General features: G+C 35.5%; 3 protein-coding genes across 4 annotated transcripts; 1 reads left to right on the forward strand and 2 right to left on the reverse strand.

Moving 5' to 3' along the window:
- Positions 1 to 577: 577 nt before the first annotated feature.
- LOC124433841 (mediator of RNA polymerase II transcription subunit 20-like) lies at positions 578 to 4,681 on the reverse strand. The gene is made up of 5 exons (XM_046983641.1): positions 4,590 to 4,681; positions 4,367 to 4,509; positions 4,130 to 4,290; positions 3,340 to 3,429; positions 578 to 2,159 (listed from the first exon to the last, which is right to left on the reverse strand). Exons 1-5 carry the CDS (start codon positions 4,601 to 4,603, stop codon positions 1,965 to 1,967), a joined length of 603 nt encoding a protein of 200 aa, XP_046839597.1. The 5' UTR covers positions 4,604 to 4,681; the 3' UTR covers positions 578 to 1,964.
- A 101-nt stretch (positions 4,682 to 4,782) lies between these two features.
- Positions 4,783 to 7,165, forward strand: LOC124433843 (mesencephalic astrocyte-derived neurotrophic factor homolog). Its single transcript, XM_046983643.1, has 4 exons — positions 4,783 to 4,999; positions 5,284 to 5,408; positions 6,092 to 6,233; positions 6,902 to 7,165. The coding sequence occupies exons 1-4, from the start codon at positions 4,912 to 4,914 to the stop codon at positions 7,060 to 7,062; spliced, it is 516 nt and encodes a 171-aa protein (XP_046839599.1). The 5' UTR covers positions 4,783 to 4,911; the 3' UTR covers positions 7,063 to 7,165.
- On the reverse strand, positions 7,048 to 10,367 carry LOC124433840 (smad nuclear-interacting protein 1-like). 2 transcript variants are annotated; one of them, XM_046983640.1, is made up of 6 exons: positions 10,289 to 10,367; positions 9,462 to 9,700; positions 9,228 to 9,327; positions 9,046 to 9,136; positions 8,149 to 8,201; positions 7,048 to 7,830 (listed from the first exon to the last, which is right to left on the reverse strand). In XM_046983640.1, exons 2-6 carry the CDS (start codon positions 9,695 to 9,697, stop codon positions 7,522 to 7,524), a joined length of 789 nt encoding a protein of 262 aa, XP_046839596.1. In that variant the 5' UTR covers positions 9,698 to 9,700; positions 10,289 to 10,367; the 3' UTR covers positions 7,048 to 7,521. The 2 variants fall into 2 exon arrangements, with proteins under 2 accessions (XP_046839596.1, XP_046839595.1); XM_046983639.1 differs by lacking the exon at positions 10,289 to 10,367 and adding an exon at positions 9,867 to 10,280.
- Positions 10,368 to 20,006: the final 9,639 nt, after the last annotated feature.

Below are 20,006 nucleotides of genomic sequence, written 5' to 3' on the forward strand. Positions count from 1 at the left end.
TGCTATCTTTTGCAACCTTATTGTATGCATTACTTTGTCAAAATAATAACAGCTATATATATATATATGCAATTATGAATAAAATGTGTTTTTAATCATTACCGAGAATTCCCATATTTATAGGAATTCAAATATTGTAAGAATGTCGTAAAGTTACGCTTATCCTTTTATGTGTTGTAGTCAAACTGGGGCACAGTCTAGTTTTGATACAGTTATGCATAATATCACACAATAATGATAATAATTGGTTAAGCCCAACTCATGGAAAAAGTGCTGTTTCATAACTCATTCTAAACAATACAGTTTGTGCTATTTTATTTTGTTATCATTTACGAAAAACAATTTGGCCAACTTCAGGTAAAAACGCCACTATGATTCCCATAAAAACAAGGCAAGCTTTAAATTTAAATTAACTTAAACATGATCTTCATCTATAGATAAGTCATTTGATAGATGAAAAATTGCGGTGTAACAATGGTTAAATGGAAGAAATAATACTTTCTATTAATGTAGTCGTTATTCAATTTCATAATACAACCGACGCTAAATTGTAATTGAATTAAGTTCAAACAGTATATTCCTGGATAAACATGAATAAAATGATTATTGTTAATCATAACAATTTATTTTCAAAGAATTAGAGTGTCTCACTGATGCGGCACTTTGAAATTCACGTATTGATTTGTTGGTTCTCCGTAAAGTAAGAGATGTTCTGGGAAACACAAATTTTACTAGAAATATATTTATCTTCAGCTAAAACCTAATTTAATGATCTGACTTATAAGGTGAACTAGTTTAAATGTGGCTATTAAGAATAAACCGACGCTATCAGTGAACATAGTAAATATATTTACACATTAAAGCTTAATAAAATAACAGCACATACACATTTCTTACAATGTGAAATGCAGAATAAACCATGCCAATATCAAGCATCGCGGGATGCAAAAAATTCACTTTAAACTTGGACTGCCGATATTAACATATATATTGAATCAAACAGTTTGGTTGTATCATGGTTGTATCGTCAAACGATTTCCAGCACAATTTGGAATCATTGGTTTTTCAATATTTATGATTACGAATAACCAGAGACCTGACAATACGTACGAAGTCCCCGGACAATCCCGCTGGACACAATTTCCCATGCACCAAGATACGCATAAATAATCCACAAGATACGTCAAGGAAACAAGTAAGGTATTTTATAGTTTGGTAAGAAATATGGTGATGATTAATCTTGAGTCTTGCCATCACGAACAAAATCTTCGTTTTTTTATTTTCCCATCTCGACAAGAAAACAACATTACGAAGCTTTTTCATTCTCCTTCGTGTTCCTTAGTATAGTTTCTATTGACGACTTGGTTGCGAAATGAGAGCTAGCTACTTCAAACAATTTCAAACCGTTTGTAACCGTTTCATATTGTGGATTTTACGCCTGCATTCTCACATCGAGTTTCACATGAGCGATGTATACGCAAAATAAGCACAAGTATCGCTAATCAAAAACTGTGGAACAGCTATCAACCTGATACAACAGACAACGAAAGTGGCCCAGCTAGGAGTGTGTTAGAGGTGTTTGGTAGTAAAGACGAATTGTGACACTCCATCACTTTTTCAGTACTCGCTGATAAGTTTAATCGATATATATCAATTTATCGGGGTGCGCTGATTGGTCTCGAGCAAGTGCAAACACAAGCCCTATTCACACGACATAAACTAACCCGGGTTCAACCCAGGTTAAGTTTTTTGCGTGTAAACCCTGGGTTAGTAGTGTCCACACGCAAAAAATTAACCTGGGTTGAACCCGGTTTAGTTTATGTCGCGTGAATAGGGCTATAGCTATCAACTTTAAGAATTAAATTTCTCACAAGAACGGACTACGTCACAGAAATTAGCTATCTCCTTCCTCCTCCCCCCAGGTCAAGAAGATTAAGCCAAACCAGAGATAACAAGAATTTTTCCTAATTAGAGCTTGTCCTTTTCCATTTGTTAAATTGTTCTAAATACTGCAGAATCGTATCACATGGTTTAAACTTGCTTTCAGGTTTCTTGATTGGCAAAGCGGGCATTGTGACGGCAATTCCTGTGATACCTTCAAGAAATTCTTGAAGAAGGTCCCAACATTGTGAGGCTACCAGACAAGGAAGGTATTCAACCTGTGAACGGAATTTAGCTTTGCAGTAAGCTACGTATTGCATCATCAAGCTGAATTTGGAGTTTAGAAAATCCCATCAGTGCGTTATTTTAGCGTTGCATGGCGATCTTGGCGAAAACGTATTGCATTATCGAGCTGATTTAAGAATTGGTAAAATTCTTAAATCAGCTCGATAATGCATTCATCAGTAATACTAATGTTGCATAAATTTAATTTTTTGGTGAACTGTTGCATTATCAAAGCTAACTTTTGACTGGAGAAAATCCCATCAGTAGTGCTAACGTTGCATAATTACGAATTCAAATTTGCAATGAACTAAATTGCATCATCAAGCTAACTTTAGAATTGGGAAAATCCCATTAATTGTTACATAGAACTATTGCATCATCAAGCTAACTTTTGACGTGGCAATAGTCCATCAGTAAGGTTTATGTGACATGGCAATGAGTTTAACTTTGCAATGAGCAATTGCATCATCACGCTAACGTTAAAATTGGGAAAATCCCATCAAGTCATGTTAATCATACTAAGCTATAAAGTTAGCTTTGCAATAAACTATTGATTAAGTAAATGTTTGACTTGGGAAAATCCCATCAATAAAGTTAATGTAACAAGGCTTTGAATTTAGCTTTGCTTTGGTAAAGTTAGCAAGGCATCATTAAAAGGTAACTTCAGAATTGGAAAATTCCAATCATTAACACTCCTGTAAAATGATTATAAATTTGGCTTTCCAATGAACTAAACTGTATTGTAATAAAACATTTGCATAGGGAAAATCCTATGAATTATGCTAGTATTACGTGGTAATGATTCTAGCTTTGCAATAAATAATTGCATTATGAAGCTGACTTTTGATAAGGGAAAATCCTATCAGTTAGGTTAATGTTGCATCAAAATTACAATGTTGCGAAATTCTGCAATAGAGCAGAATTCTGAATCAACATATTAAATTTCTAAGGCAAATCATTAACAGAAATTGTCACATTTTTTTTCCTTCATTTCTTTCTGTATTGTCTATTGACTCTATTTAATGCTACGGCATCTTGTCCGTTTGTGAGCTTGAGTGGTTTTTCAAAACGCAAAATATTATGAGTCTTTAAAACACTCACTTGTGCATGTTTTTTGTTCCAAAAATGCATTCAAAACCATGTCATTAACTGCAATAAAAAGTATAATCATACCTCAATGAGGATCCCTTTGAAACTGACACCAACAGTTACCTGCCCAATTTTAATCACAAAGTCACCAAGTTCATAACGTTGGCCTTTAGCCTTAAAGGGAAAAGTAGAAAAATATGACATACAAGAGCAAGAAAATGAGCTTTATTTACGATAAAAGCATTTAATATGAATATGACAGCTCAACTTGAAATTTTTAATACAGCCATAACTAATAATTGTAGGAAAAGTTTAAGACTCTTTATATTTAATGGCTGTTATTAAACATTTTATGTCAAGCTGCAATATTCATATTGAAAATTTGCTTTGAGCCTCGCAAATCTCTGGCCACAGTTTTTAATATGAATTAAATGAAGAACTATGTAATTCTGCTAGTTTCTGCTGGGTTGAGTTTAGGTAAATTTCAAGAGAAATACAGTTTTTCTTCACAATATACTAGAAATTTTCATATATATCATGGTGATTTCCTATATACAGTCACTTTTCGTAAATATTTAAACAAAGAACTTGAATTTTGGAATCTGGTGATCTTTACGCTGTATTGCCTGGCAGTGGAAAATGTGGCACAAGCACAAAGGCAAGTACAAGTCAATTCATAAAAAAGTTCAGCATTATATGTGAAGCAAACAAACTTGCTCTATAGTGGAAAGTTGTTGAACATTTCCAGCCAACAGAATCACAAAGGAAAGCACATAAACTCTCTTTTCAGTCTTTTAGTTAAATGGAGAAAATCTGAACCCAATGAAATTCTTTGTCTTTTCAACAAAAACATTTGAATGTCTTTTCAACAAACCTCAATTTTTGCCCCTTTGCGTTCATAGCAAGATTTCATCTTTGACAATATACTATCAAAACCTCGATCAGAAATCAGACAACATCCATTTTCCACACATGAAAATGTCGAAAGTGGAAACTCGGTGTTGTGAAGAATATGGAGCATTTTTGCTGGACTTCCTAAAGTTGATAAAGAATAAGTCAAGGAGAAGGAAAACATTACAGAGTTTAAGCCAACCAAAAGTTCCTTGCTTACCCATTGATGCAACAGACTGATAAGTTTCACAGTCCACACACCAACCATCAGACCAAATTGCACCAGCTAATTCAACATTTTTCTGCAATGTGTCAACAACTTGTTGACCATTCTTTCCACTAGCCAAAGGCCAAGGGTAGATGCTAAAGTAAATTACACATTACTGCTTCATACGATATCAAAAAAGTAAAACTCTATCGTTGAATACTTTAAAACTACTAACCATGTGACTCCCATTACAGAAAAGATAAAACTTATCTTTTGGATTTGGCGGGAACAATTTTTTATTCGTTTTCTTAAACTTGGAAAAACTTCATGTAAGTATCCATGAATCGAGTTAACCTAATAAAATTTGCGTGTAGTACGCGTGGATGACGACGAGTCACAGCCAATCACAGAGCGCCAAATACGAGTAAAACATTGGCACACGATTCTTACCGGTGTATAGGTAAAAGTTGTCAGAACTTACTTTACACGTTTGTACACTTTTTAAGACGCTTTTTCATCGATTTTAGAAGCTTTCTGCTTGCGTATTTTTAATAGCAATGTATATAATATCGTGTACTTTAGCGGTGTTCATTCTTGGCGTCTTATCTGCAACAGAAGCTAAGCTGAGGGAAGGCGACTGTGATGGTAAGAGAATAATTATATTTGAGATGTTAGAAGTTTTTGACCACGAAAAGTTAAAACCAATGTTAAGTTGGACAAGGTAACTACAATTTCGATGAACTTTGTGTTGTCATCGCTTCAATCTTTCATGAAAAATTGAAATGTACTAAATTTTTATTATGTAAATAATTATACCTAAGTGAATAGCATTTTTCACCGAAAAGGGTTGTTAAAAAACTTTCATAAAATGATTTTAAGACCTTAAATGGGGCAACATAAATGATAAATGTGTTTTTATATTTTGGCAGTGTGTATCAAGTTCCTGACAAAATTTTCCAAAGAAGAGTTGGATGGTAGTGAAAAGGGCCCTGATGATGTTAGGAAAAAACTTAAAGCTGTCTGTAAAAAGTCCAAAGGAAAAGACCAAAGATTTGTAAGTCCTAAATGAGCACCACAATGACAAAACTACTGTGAAAATTTGGAATAGCAGTTGTGAAGATTTGTAGTCATGATTAGTGAACAAGGCTTCCCATTGAAATGGCATAGTTCAGTTATGTGACTACAACAAGAAATACACCCCTTTTGCTCAAAACCTATAATTACCACATAATCATAGTCTGAAAAATCTCTCCGAAAAACCGGCTATTTGCCACAGCTTTACCGCGAACACCTGGGGTTAATACAAATTACAAATGCTTCAACATATATATATATATATATAGGAAGTTTATAATTTATGATTTTCCGTATAAAACAGTGCTCGATGCCCGAGAGCAGAGCGTAAATATTGGTAAGGAGAAGATTTAATCCCCTGAAGATTTAATCCCCTGAAGAGTGAGCAATCACGAAACAGGCTTGTCGGGATGAAATTGTAGTTTTTGTGTATTTTCTTCTCCTTACCAATATATATATATATATATATATATATATGTCCATGGATGCTGATTTATCACAAAGAGGACATATATATTTATAGACATCGCTGAACGTCATAGGGATAAAGGGATCACATTTGTGAAGTCAACAGCACAGTAGCCACTGAATTCACAATGTGCCTTATCATATGCCATCAACGTAGCAGTCTATGATTTTTGAAATGATATTTCTCACATATAGTGTTACTATATTGGTGGTACAGATGATGCAGCCACCAGTATACTGAACGAGATCACAAAGCCAATGTCTTATCATGTTCCTCCTGAAAAGATCTGTGAAAAGTTGAAGGACAAGGATGCACAAATATGTGAATTACAATATGGCAAGTATCTTTAATAACTTCTTTGTGAACCTTTTCACCTGGTAACTGCAGGACTTCTCATAGTCACTATAGTTTCAAAATATTGTTGCATGCATTAATTCAATTTGCAAATGTGAAATCCAGGCCTCTCTGAAATTTTCGGATGAAAATTTGAACTGGTTTTAGAAATATTACCAAATTTCCAAAGAACTTCGATCAGCATGCACCCTATCAACATTTATGACAAAACATGATATATAAATTCAATATTCTGCTGCAGCAAGATTCTCAATAAGAATTTGCCAGAAATTTCGTTATGAGAACATTTGCTTCTACATTTTTATTTATGTTTGTATCAGGAACTTTTCCTTCCTCTAAAATGCACAACACCTTAAAAAGTCATAGTTACATTTACTGAGCACATTATGTATGGTGATGTACACAAACCATAATTACCATAAAGAGAATATCATCATCAAACAACGACAAACACGTATTTAAACGTAAGTAAGTCCCATATTATTCATGCTCTAGAAAGCTTACAATTTCTATTGTGGTTTGTGTTATTGTCATGTCATCTGAAAGGTGGCTCCACATCTGTGTTTTAACTATCTTCACTTAAATATTGTTATTGTTACACATACCATGAACTTGGTTGTTGTTTAAAATTGAAATTCTTGTCATTTCAGAGCAAAAAATAGATGTTCGTAATGTGGATCTTAAGAAAATGAGAGTAAAACAATTACGTAAAATCCTTCAAAGTTGGGAAGAGGAATGCAATGGTTGCATTGAGAAATCAGACTTTATACAACGAATTGAAGAACTCAAAGACAAACACATTGAATTATGAATGTAATTAATTGTGAATGGTAGTATTATATATACATTTGATATATGGTGGAAATTGTTATTTAAAAAGCATTTTGTTACAAAAAATGGTGTTATCTTTGAAACAGTGTACAGCTAATATATTTTAATTGTGGGAAATATCCGAGGCCTTACCATTCAACAACAAGAAAATCTAATGGTTAAAAAGAGCATGTTGGATAGCTTGCTTCAAAAAATCAAATTTAGTAAATTTGTTAGTCAGTAAAATTAGGCTACACTTTGTATCATTCCCCTTGTTTTATTTGTTAGTGTTTTTTGTTAGTAAAAGACTGAAGTTCTTATCAACATTTTGGTAAAATTTTATACACAATGACTTGGCAAATGTTGACATCCCGAGCAAATCAGTAAAATGATGCATTATGGAATATCAATGTAATCTATCTATCACATGTTGTACAATCACCTTATTGGATAATGTCGTCTATGTTTCTTCTTTATCTGATTCAACATCATCATCCGATTGGGACACCTTGCTTTTATCATTCAACAGAACATATTCCCTGGTACTATAACCGAACTTTAAAACATCTTTCTCCTTCAGTTCATAGTATCTTCTTGCTTCAATTTTTTGATTGTTAAGAAATGTACCGTTTGCAGACTCAAGATCAATGATGTATGGCTTGCATCTCCTTCCTGCCGTGCCATCCTCTCTTTCATAATTTACCAATCGATACTGCAACACTGCATGTTGTTTAGAGCAAGATGGATGGTCAACTGCCATGTCAACTATCTGTAATAACAAACAATGAATTTTAACATCCACTGCACTATTTCAATGACCTAAATGTATATCCCAAGGAATATAACTTTAATGGCATAATTAGTTTCCACGTAAGTAATGAGACAAGTGTAGTCTTGCCACATAAAGATTTTGGTTGCAAACTTCAAAAGAAATTTGCTAACATACAATTTTACTTATTTGAAATACTTTTAATTCGCAATACTTTCATGCTACCACATATGAGATGCATATTTTTTGCTTCAAGCCAGAAAATAACAATAACACAGTGATTTGGCATGTGTAGAGGTAGGTGATTTGTTAGCTTACATGTCTTTCTCTTCCAATAAGATAGGCACTTTGGCGATGAATATACATGACAGCTGAAACAAAGAAATCAATTGGGCTTATGTAGTGACAAAGCGAGTTGAAACAGCAGTTATGACACCCTTCATTTTTGAATGGCCTCCCTTCACAAACATTCTTGGTATGCTACTGGGCTAGCTCTGTTTTTGTATAACACATATAACATTATAGCACTGTACAACACAACATGTGCAAACTATACCCAAAAAATACCACAACGCAGTCAAACAAAACTTTGAATGACAATTGATACAGCTGAAAAAATGACCAACCACAGGTGCAGCTGGCATATTCTCCAAAAAAATACATTTGAAAACTTCATGAGGCAATTTCCAAATGTGTAAATTTATGAATTTCTTGCATGCAACATATTTTTTCCTACAAATTTAGCATTTTATAATTTCAAGATGTTTACAATTACAAAACTTTACTAGACTGGCACAAAATTCAAAAGAATGATCCTCTTTCCTCATCGAAATGTTCATTTGGATTGTGTTTGAGTCAGGTTTTATAAGAAAATGATCCATTGGCATTGATGTTACCTCAATGAATATTAAGATTAACATGCAATATTGATGTGAAGCTACATGCAAAAGGCAATACTAGTTTACTAAATATGAAATGCTTTGCAATTAAAATACATTGCTTTCACGCAGGGTTTTTACTACTTTGATAAAATGAATATGAAATACATAATGACTCAGTAAGGAAATAGATTGTTAAAGGAAAAGTTACTGACATGAATGTTAAACAACTGAGACACTCATACATGGAAAGTCAAAAACAAATGGATGGAGATAATCAGTCGGTACAGCCTAAATACTTGTATCACAAAACATTTTCTAAAGAAAGGCAACTTACGCATTGACTGGTCTCCTTTGAATGGATAGAGCCGCCATCTTGTCTTTGGTTTTAAGGCTTCAGGCGGTTCATTGTATTTGATCACAACACCCTGTGTAAAAATAACAAAAAATCTCCAATCTCCAGTTGATGTATGCCTCTTCACTTATGAAGACAGAGCAGTACTAAGCATGTTAACCTACCTTATAAGTGTTTGTATATTCGGTAAGCTTTCCTGAAAGCTTGAAATTGGGCTGTTCTTTATTGGTACCAGCTTGTTCTTCACTGTCATTTAAATTCAAACTGCAAAAAAAATATCAATGAAAATGTATAATAAATAATACAAATCATTGAATGAAACCAATTTCATCAGTTGATGTTAAAAATGGAATTAAGCAATGCATTGGAATTGTACTAAAATATTATCAATAACATACTTGTGATTTCGATGTTTCGTTTCACGTTGCTTTTCATACTCCTGTCTATTCCTCTCATGACTTTTGGTATTTCTTCTTGTCTCCTTTCGTCTATCATCCTCTCTCCTAGACCCAGGCCTTCTGTCTTCACCACCATCACGTTCAAGATATCTTTTTGCCCTGTCTTTTTGATCAGAAATTGGTGATCTTGAACGACTTCGACGCTTTTTGCGTCGGTCCGTACGTCGAGATGACATGGCCTATAAAAATTATTTACTTTCTACATCATTCGTCACTTTCCAGCATCCGAAATAAGCAAAAACTTTCAAATTTAATCAATTTAAAGATGTCGAACTTATAAACTTTGGGAGATTGGTGAAGGACAGTGAACTCTACAACAACTGGAAGGCTAACTCATAAACAAACCTAGACTTGTTTGAAGCAATGACTTATACCCAATCCTCTAGATATCTAACTGCCGTTGTCACGGTGAGGCAAATTTTATTCGCGGGCGCCATCTTGAAAGGTGGCAAAAAACATAACACGCAATATACGGTAGTATAGTTTACATGTCAAACTGACTCAAATATATGGTTGAAAAACGTTGAAAGCAATCAATCTTAAAAACAAACACAGGTATAACATCCTCAACTCTAAAACAATGTTCAAGAAGCACATTTTAGCTGCAAAGCGCGTAATTTTCGATTTTTCATGGTCAAATCGTGCGCCGCGTATGGATGTACAAATCGCTTTTTGAAAGAGAGTAACATAGCTTTTCACAAATTTCCAATTGAAAATAAGGACCTCTGTAAAAGATGGGTCATTGCTATGAAACGAAAAAACTTTACCCCAAACGCAAACAGCTTTCTTTGCAGCGATCATTTTTTGCACGATGATTATAACACTGAAAATGCCTGAGTAGTTATGGTGCAGGTATGGTCCCGGAAGTAAACGGAGCTCTTACCCGTGTCAATTAGTTTCCAGTCCTAGGAAGTAAACAGGGCGCGCGCGTGTAAACCGGAAACGAACTTAGCGGGGGAATGTTGAATGTGATAGGTTATCATAATAAAGGGAAATGAAACAATTGACAAGAAATATTATCTAATTTATTAAAGCATCCAATAAAATGTCTTAAAGCCCTCATTGTATTTCATTACACGATTCACTATATAGTCGAACTATCGTCTTAAAAAATGTTATTTGCGTTGTTCATTATTGCATTGCTTTTGGACGTTTTGAAAAAGACAAAAATATGGCACACATGTTTAATCAGATATATGCAGACACTGTTGAGTTTGAAGAAGTTAGTCACAGCGATCTTATCAATTTGATTTTCGTCGATTTTATAAGTAAAAAGATTCAAGAGCTACGAAGAGCTGAAAAGGATGAAAGTAAAGCAGATCCTTGGGTAGAGTATCAAAACGTTTTAGAAATGATGACTGAGGAAGATCGTTGGTTCAATTTTGCAGCTCGAGCAGTCGAAACAATTAATCGCGAACATGTCTGGAATGGAATATGTGAAGCCTTTAAGTTTCTAAAGAACTGTGGACCTTCGAACTCTCACAAGACATATTTTGACAAACTGTTTAGTGCTACTTGGGTAGAACTAATGTTAATTTACACGGAGACAAAACGTCCTCCTTTTTTTCAACATCTCTTTGACTATGCTGATTGTAGTTGTAAACTGAAATACAAATCAACTATGTAATTGCTTTGACAAAAGAAAAAAATAAAATATAAATTTCAATGTTATTGCATTTTGACTTCAGTTGTTTTATGACCATGTCATTGTGAAAATGGGAATCGGTAGCAGCAAACGTGAAAATAGAAATGCAAAAGGGATAAAAATCATAATCGTCAGAAAATGTTTCGCTTGGGTATAAGTTTCGGACGCAACGATCTCAATCTTGAGGGTCATTTGCAAGCAGGATACACAAGTAAAACTGTTAAAATTATGGACCCGCCGCAGTTAAACTTCCAACAGATAATGCGATAGAAGAAACACTGCCTGTAACTGAAAACATTGAACCCATCGATAATGAGTAGTTAAAAGAAATTGACATCTAATTGCAAAATTATTATCACGAGAACATTGTCATGAGTAACGTTGACCAGTACTTAGCCGGTGTATACTTCAATCCAAAACGTCCTGGAAGCTACGGAGGTGTTGAACGTTTGTACCGCGATGTAAAGGCAGAAGGAATATATGACATTAGTCGTGAAAGAATTAAAGAATGGCTCATGCAACAAGACGCATACTCTTTGCATAAACCTATTCGAAGAAAGTTTGAAAGAAATCGTGTCGTAGTGAGTGGTATTGACGACCAGTGGCAATTGGATCTTGCAGACATGCAATCTTTGCAAAAGTATAATGATGGTTATCGCTATCTTCTTATCTGTATTGATGTTTTTTCCAAATATGCATGGGCTGTTCCATTAAAAAAGAAAACAGGATCGTCGTTGGTAGAAGCTTTTAAAAAGATATTGTCATCAGGGCGTAAACCGACACACATTCAAACGGATCAAGGCTCGGAGTTTTTAATCGAGACTTTAAGAAACTTTGGCAGAAGAAAACGTTACCTTATTTAATACATTTAACGAGACGAAGGCATCCATCGTTGAACGTTTGATACGTACACTGAAAACTAAAATGTGGCGCTACTTCACAGCAAACAAAACCATGAGATACATTGACATGCTTCCTGATCTACTGTATTCTTATAATCATAGCATGCATCGCAGCATTAAGGAAAAACCGATCAACGTTACAAGTGAAAATGAAGATAGAATTCGGCAAAATCTATACGAGGATAGCAAATTAAATAAACCTATGCATGTAAAATATAAGTTTGATATAGGTAACCAAGTACGAATAAGTAAAATAAAACGAAGGTTTGAGAAGGGGTATTTACCGAATTTTTCAAAAGAAATTTTCACTGTAAGTCAAAAAATACCGCGCAATCCTCCTGTATACAGACTGAAAGATCATGAAGGGGACGAACTTCAAGGAACATTTTATGAAAAAGAACTTCAAAAGTCATCAAGAAAGACGATGTTTATGAGATTGAAAAAATACTTAAGAAACGTGGTAGAGGGGGCAATGTACAATATTTTGTAAAGTGGTCTGGCTACCCTAACAAATTTAATTCATGGGTACCAGCATCGGAAATACAAATATAAAACGTAACCGTTTTCATGATTTTTTCATTTCACATTATACCTTAAAGATGAGCGGGACACACTTCTATCTGACATTACCTAGTAATGCATCTCTCTCTGTATTTCCTGAGAATAAGATTTCAGGTTATCGCGTAAAACTACCTCACGTTGTGCATTTAAATGGTAATTGGGAAGTAGGATTGTATTCAATTACATATCTTCATACATGGTACACGTTGAAAAAAGGTTTGGATACACATATATATGTAACTCATAAAACAGGTCTACCTACTCCGGTATTTGTCGACTATGGCTTGTATGAAAAACCTTGGACCTAGTAAAATCAGTTAACGAGACTCTTGACAAAGAAGTAAAAGACAGTATCAAATTGAGCTTTGACCCGCGAACAGAAAAAATTAAAGTGCATGTAAGACAGGGTTACAAAATATCATTTAATCAACGAATGTCGGTCTTACTCGGCTTTGGCGGAAAAGACGTAGAGATTTTAAAACAACCGAAAGTCCTTATGCTTGTGATTTGCACGGATCCGTCATGATGTATGTATATTGCAACATTGTACAACCGCAAGTTGTTGGAGACGTCAATGTAAAATTACTAAAGGCAGTTGCTATTCAAGGAAAATATGGAGACATTGTTTCAAGAACATTCACTAATATCCAATACTTACCCGTGCAAACAAAATCTTTGAGGACATCGAAATTCTCTTAAGGGACGAGTTAGGAAATCCCATCGCATTTGAACGAGGGAAGTCGATAGTGACACTTCATTTCAGAAAACAATCCTTATCTTATTTTACATAAGAAAAAATATGAGTAGAACAAACCGTTATGTTCAATATTATCTCGATCAGCAAAAAGGATACGGATCACAACCTGTCTTTAGAGGAGCATCCTGGCAAAAAGGTTATGGGCAGATGGGTTATGGTCTTGGTGGTTTATTTCGTAGATTGGCTAGAGCTGCAATACCTTTGGCAAAAACCGGCGCAAAAGCTCTAGGTAAAATTGCCCTCGATACAGGTGCAAACGTTTTGGGTGATGTTATCTCAGGGAAAAGTTTTAAAAAGTCTGCAAAATCTCGTGTTAATCAAGCAGCAAAGAAACAGGGAAAAAGCTGTAAATCGTATACAACAGTTTGCTCAAACAGGAAGAGGAAAACCCCAGAAGAAACAGGCAAAAAAAACAGCTAAAAAGAGAAAAGCATCGTCTTCTCATGTCATTTACCATTCAGCCAAGAGACATAAAGCAGCTAAAGAAGCAGAAGATATTTTCGGTTAAATATGGAGTTCGTTCATCCAAAATCAGCAGAATGTACAAAAAGTGAACTTGACATATTTTTCGTACCCCCAACGCAAACCAGTTTGGAAAAGGGGCGATGGATAGACCATCCACCTGTCTCTAGTGTATCTGAAAGCGGTCCGATTACCTTTTTAGCGCCAGGTACAGAAGATTATGTTGACTTGTCTAACACAATGTTGATGGTCAGAGCAAAAGTAACGAAAGCTGACGGTGGAAATCTCGACGATGGCGCTAAAGTAGGACCGGTGAACAATTTCTTGCATAGTTTGTTTAAGCAAGTTGATGTGTTTTGAAAGGGAAGCTAGTAACCCAAGCGACAGGAACTTATCCTTATCGTGCATATATCGATACACTTTTGAATTATGGTCCATCAGCTAAACAATCCCAGCTGACAGCTGCGTTGTTTTACAAGGACGAAGCTTCAAAAATGGAGGTTGCCGACCCAGCAAACGCCAGTCCAAACAATGGCTTGAAAACACGAAGTAAGTTTAGTGCGAGAAGTGCAATTGTCGAAATGGGAGGCCCTATATTTTGTGATGTTTTCTTTGGTGAACGCCTGCTGCTTAGCTATGTTGATTTGAAAGTGGTATTGAACCGTACCAGTGACGAGTTTGCCCTAATGGCATCCGAGGACGATGCAGCATTTAAAGTGAAACTGGTGGATGTTTATCTAAAAGTTCGCAAAGTTAAAGTGAATCCTAGTAGAGCTATGTCTCACGAAGTTGCACTGAAAAAAAGCCCAGCCGTTTACCCTGTAAGGCGTGTGGACTGCAAAAGTTTCATCATTCCATCAGGAAACCCATCGTTGCAAAAAGATAATCTTTTCAACGGTTTGGTACCGAAATCACTTGTCGTCGGACTTGTTGCAAGTGCTGCATTCAATGGTGCTTATAAATTAAACCCATTCAATTTCCAGCATTTCAACGTTTCATCCTTAGGCATTTCTGTAAACGGCGAATCTCTACCATCTAAACCTTTCAAGCTGTCGTTTGGTAACAATCCTAGATACATAGAAGCATTTCTATCACAATTTGCTGGCACTGGAAAAATGTTTTGAACGCCGGAAATGGAATTGATCGTGACGAGTTTCTAAAGGGTTTTGCTTTGTACTGTTTTGATTTGACGCCTGATATGTGTGGTACGGGAGAACATTTTAATACAGTGCAAAAAGGAAATCTTGCCATTGACATACAATTCTCAACAGCACCAACTAATGCTGTTAGTCTTGTGTGCTATGGCGAGTTTGAAAACGTGATCTTTATCGATTCTGAGAGGAATGTTGTCTATGACTACATTGGTTAAATGAACACCTCACAAATATCGTCTGCTTTGAGATCGGATCCTGTTACAAGCAAGAAATTTCTTGGTGTTTTTCCAGCCAATCGTTTACCTAAAGTAATCAAAAGTTATCCGAATGGGTTTATAGCAAACACCGATATCAGCGGAAAACCTGGAAGTCATTGGGTTGCATTTTACTTTCCGTCTGAACGAAAAGCCGAATTCTTCGACAGCTATGGCCAGTCGCCTGAGACTTATCATAAATTCTTTAGAGACTATTTGAAACATTATGATTGGGATTTTAATGCACGCAAATTACAAAGTATTTGGACCGATGTATGTGGACAATATTGTATATTTTACCTAAGCCAAAGAGTGCGAGGTCATAGTATGAGTAGAATTGTAAGCATGTTTGATGGTAATACTGTTGAAAACGATAGGAAGGTATCGAATTTTGTAAACAAACATTTTCAAATAGAAACTAGTGTAATCCCTAACGACGGAAATCAGTCAAGTACAAACTTATTTGTAAAAGATTGAAGTGTTTAATAATGAATAAAAAAAAGTTCTTTGTGTGACTTAATTGCTTGCATTTTGTATTTACATATTTTCATTGACAACAAGGAGGAAAATGATATCAACTGCGATTTTTATTTAAAGAAAAAATCCTTTACAAGACATATTAATAGCTTAACCAACGTAATTGAGTTTTCTTTTGTGTAGTGGAAGCTTTGGGCGTTATGAATTTCGCTTTTGATGAACTAGGATAAACTGTTTCGTTTTCTTCATTTGGTGAAGTTTCCATTTGAGCCTCCTTCCATCTCATATCGTTCCTAACCAAATCTCGTGGAATGATTATTTTTGATAAAACACGAAAGAATTCTTTAGACAATTTAGGATTGAAATTTTTCCTTCCTCTCACAGCATCGCTAATTAGATCTGTTATGTTTGATTGCGGAATGGTGACTCCCTCAAGTTTGACTTGTCCAGAACCGTCCCAAGATATTATACTTGGCTGTGTTCTAAGGCGCTGCAATATTGCTTTCGCCCGCTCACGCATAGTTTTTGGCACACTTTGTACAATGACAGAGTCAGCTAATGTCTGATTTTCGTTGTCACTTATGTTTTTTTCATTCCCATCAAGGGTGTCTACCACGCGTACCATGGGTATCTGATTATCTTTCTGTTGCTTCAATTTAAGGAATTGTTCAAAGTTTGCGTTAAAAAGTTTTTGTCTTTGATCGTCACTCATATCGTCTTGTTGAAGAATATGTGAGAGCTGCGAGTCTTTATTCATCATATTCATCATGATCGGACTAGTTTCAAGTTTTTGTTGTTTTTCGTATCTGTTAAATACATCTTCAGGTACAAGAATCATATGCTTGGCATGCTTCATTTTGTCAACAAACTACCTAGCACTGTCAAAACCGGAAGTAGTAACGCAGTCAGCAGATTTCCTCCTTTTTGATTTAAAATCTTTTTCTTCTTTGCCCTTGAAATTTTCTTGTTGGCTAATGCTCTGAGATGTTTCTTATACCTCGACAATCAGTGGCGTAGCTAGGGTCCCGCCGCCCGGCAGGAGTAGAAATTTCCCAAAAAAATAATAAATATTCTATTTGGACATAAGATATACATTATTTCACGAACAATTTGTAATATTATGTTTTATTCGTTCATATTTACGCTTTTATTAGGTGGTTCGTAATCGTAATACAGCAAAATCTCAAGATTTGTTATGTAACCTAGCAACCGCCTTTTCTCGCACATTGCATACTCGCGCGATTCTCCACGTATTCCGCCCATCTTCAGAGGGCGGAACATACAATATAATTCTATATAAGAAGTTTGGAATTCTGGTTGGCTAAGGGACTTGACGCATGCTCAAATCTGCTGTTTTTATAGTCGAACTCCCGCTATTTTAAATTGGTGGAGGTTGTAATTATTCGACCTTTTAATACGAGTACAGCGATTAGTGATTATCAAATTACGTGTCATTGTCGGTATTAATTTTCCATTGTGTTTACTCTCAAATTGCTATTTTGTATTTGTGTATGACACAATGGCTTCAAGTGCGACTGCGATTTGCTCAACTGATGTTGATTTAGTAAATAGCTTATTAGCTAAACCGTTCTCTGCTCGATCGTCGGTCGAACAGAATGTTATCGTTCATGAACGGCCTACTCCTGATTTAACTATCCAAAATAAGGGAAGAGCATTTCAGAGAGATTGGTATGAGGCGAAGGACTGGCTGTGTGGCAGTACAACCTTGCAGAAAGTGTTTTGTTGGCCATGTCTAATGTTTTCCCCAAAAACATCGCCATCGTGGACTAAGAATGGCTACAACGACATGCGGAGTATTATGTCTGATGCTAAGAAGCATGAAAAATCTAAATCGCATTTGACTGCATTTAAGACATGGAAAACGTATGGAGCTAGTTTGATTGTCTTATGTCCCTCGCTAGAAGAAATGAGATTCAGCGTCACAATGAGGAGGTAAGACAAAATCGAGAAATTTTAAAAACTGTTACTGAGGCCGTGCTGTATTTGTCAAAGCAAGAGTTGCCATTTAGAGGTCACAATGAGTCCGAAGGTAGCTTGAACAAAGGTAATTATAGAGAGTTTCTCAAATGTTTTGCTAAGTTTGATTCTGTATTTGAGCGTCGACTGCACAGTAGACTAGCAGAATCTGATATAGTTGGTGACAGAAGATTTACTGGAGTCTCCCCAGAAATTCAAAATGGTCTTATCAGCTGTCTTGATTCAATTATTGAAGATGAAATCAGAAAGGAAATAAATGATTGCACATTTATGAGTATTCAGGTTGATGAAGCATCTGATGTCTCCACCAAAGAGCAGCTAAGTGTTATTGCTCGGTTTGACAAAGCAAGTGAAATTATGGAGAGGCAATTAGGATTTGTGGATGTAAGTATGAACAGAAATGCCACAGCAATATCACAAGTTGTCAAAGATAAACTTGGTGAGTATTCTAATATAAAAGAAAAACTGGTTTTACAAACATATGATGGTGCTTCTGTCATTTCTGGCCATATCAATGGTGTTCAAGCATTGGTTCGACAAGAGTATCCTTTGCTCATTTTGTTCATTGTGCAGCTCATAGATTGAACCTGGTCCTATGCCAGTCAGCCTCATCAATTTCTCCTGTTAAAATCTTTTTATTAATATAGCTACATTCAGCACATTTACAAGCAATGCCCCAAAAGAAAAGCTTTTCTCACATCTAACAACCTTGAGTTTCCTGCCCTGGTGAAACAAGATGGTATTATCGCTCTAGATTAATCAATGTATTGCACAAAACTATGAAAACTTTTAGATATTTTGAGGGGTACTTGAACAACCAGCTGGGTGGGATGATGAGTCATTAAGTAAAATAAGTGGCTTACTGCATTATCTTGATAGCTTTCTTTGTTTTCTAGTGTGTGTTTTTTACAGGATTTTAGAACAGTCCACAATTTTGTATTCCATTCTTCAAAATAGGGAAACCCATTTTAACTATGGCATAAGCAAGATTGACAATTTCAAGCAGTTTATTGTGTCACTTCGCACAGATCAAGCTTTCACCGAGTTTTACCAAACTGCACTAGAAAAAGTAGGCCCACCAGCAACCAGAGCAGATAGTAGATACAATTACAAACAGCTTTATTTTGAGATTATTGATTCCATTAAAGGCATGTTAAGTGAACGATTTCAAGATATTAATCAGTTCGAGTTTTAGACCTTGTAAATCCTAAACTATTTACTACATGGAAGGGCATAGTTCCACAGGAGAAGATCAATCTTCTCAAAGATAAGTATAGTCCTCTTTTGACATCCAAACTTTGAGAGTCAACTTTCCTTCATTTACAACGACAAGGACTTTCACAAAGAGTGCAGTAATGAGGTTCTTAAATACATCTTCAAATTTAATCTCCAGTCGAGTTTAGGTCAAGTGGTAAATTTGTTAAAATTGAATGGTGTGTTGGCAGTGGCAAGTGCTTCAGTAGAGAGGTCGTTTTCTTGCTTAAAAAGGGTAAAAAGCTATTTAAGAAATAGAATGGGTCAAGGTCGGCTTAGCTCTTTGTGTAGAATATCTATTCACAAAGATATCATTGAAAAGAAAGAGGAATCAGAGGTGTTGCATAACGAGGTGGTTGAAAAATTTGTAGAAAAACCCAGGAGGCTGGCCTTTCTTTATAAATGATGAGTATAGTATGTGTTTTGATATTTGTTCGTATAATACATGGTACTTCATTGAGAAAATTAAGCATAACTTTAAAGAATAAAGCCATCCCTGTCTACTTGCCCCAATCTAAACAAGTTTAAACTAACAAGTAGAATGCTAAGAAAAATCTCTCTCTATGCACTTTAGAAGTGTCGTATACTATATTATTTTTTGTGCTAATACAAATTTCTTCTGTTTATGCAGGGCAGTGATGAGTAAATTATGTTTTAGGGGAAAATTGTCTCCTGCGTAACGTTTCTCTGAGCCACCTTTAGTACCTTTTAACTAGTTGCAGTTTCAACGATTGCCACATTAAGAATGCAGCTAACAAAATGGGTTTTATAAATTATTGTACAACAAATAATTCGCCCTCGAAATCGCAGGAAATGCTGTTTCCAAGGCTCTGGATTTCAAAATTTTCCGGGGAGCATGCCCCGGACCCCTATGGTCAGCCTCCGGCGCGATGGATTGGCGGGAGTGACTATTTTTCCTAGCTACGCCACTGTCGACAATTGACGTTTTTGATTCACAGATATAGGTACAGTTCCTTTTAACACGTTCACTGTACATTCACAAATACACAAAATAACGTCA

Source organism: Xenia sp. Carnegie-2017, unplaced genomic scaffold (assembly GCF_021976095.1).
Source record: "Xenia sp. Carnegie-2017 unplaced genomic scaffold, XeniaSp_v1 HiC_scaffold_14, whole genome shotgun sequence".
Lineage (NCBI taxonomy): Eukaryota > Metazoa > Cnidaria > Anthozoa > Malacalcyonacea > Xeniidae > Xenia > Xenia sp. Carnegie-2017.

Excerpts from the sequence above, each read along its gene's own strand:
- LOC124433841 (XM_046983641.1), bottom strand. Across the intron at positions 4,291-4,366 it reads TCAGTCTGTTGCATCAATGG|GAAGTCCAGCAAAAATGCTC; the intron begins GTAAGCAAGGAA and ends TATCAACTTTAG. Across the intron at positions 3,430-4,129 it reads GCAAAGGGGCAAAAATTGAG|GCTAAAGGCCAACGTTATGA; the intron begins GTTTGTTGAAAA and ends TTTCCCTTTAAG.
- LOC124433843 (XM_046983643.1), top strand. The coding sequence starts at position 4,912 with ATGTATATAATATCGTGTACTTTAGCGGTGTTCATTCTTGGCGTCTTA. Across the intron at positions 5,409-6,091 it reads AAGGAAAAGACCAAAGATTT|TGTTACTATATTGGTGGTAC; the intron begins GTAAGTCCTAAA and ends TCTCACATATAG. Across the intron at positions 6,234-6,901 it reads AATATGTGAATTACAATATG|AGCAAAAAATAGATGTTCGT; the intron begins GCAAGTATCTTT and ends TTGTCATTTCAG.
- LOC124433840 (XM_046983640.1), bottom strand. The coding sequence starts at position 9,697 with ATGTCATCTCGACGTACGGACCGACGCAAAAAGCGTCGAAGTCGTTCA. Across the intron at positions 9,328-9,461 it reads ACGAAACATCGAAATCACAA|TTTGAATTTAAATGACAGTG; the intron begins GTATGTTATTGA and ends TTTTTTTTGCAG. Across the intron at positions 9,137-9,227 it reads AATATACAAACACTTATAAG|GGTGTTGTGATCAAATACAA; the intron begins GTAGGTTAACAT and ends ATTTTTACACAG.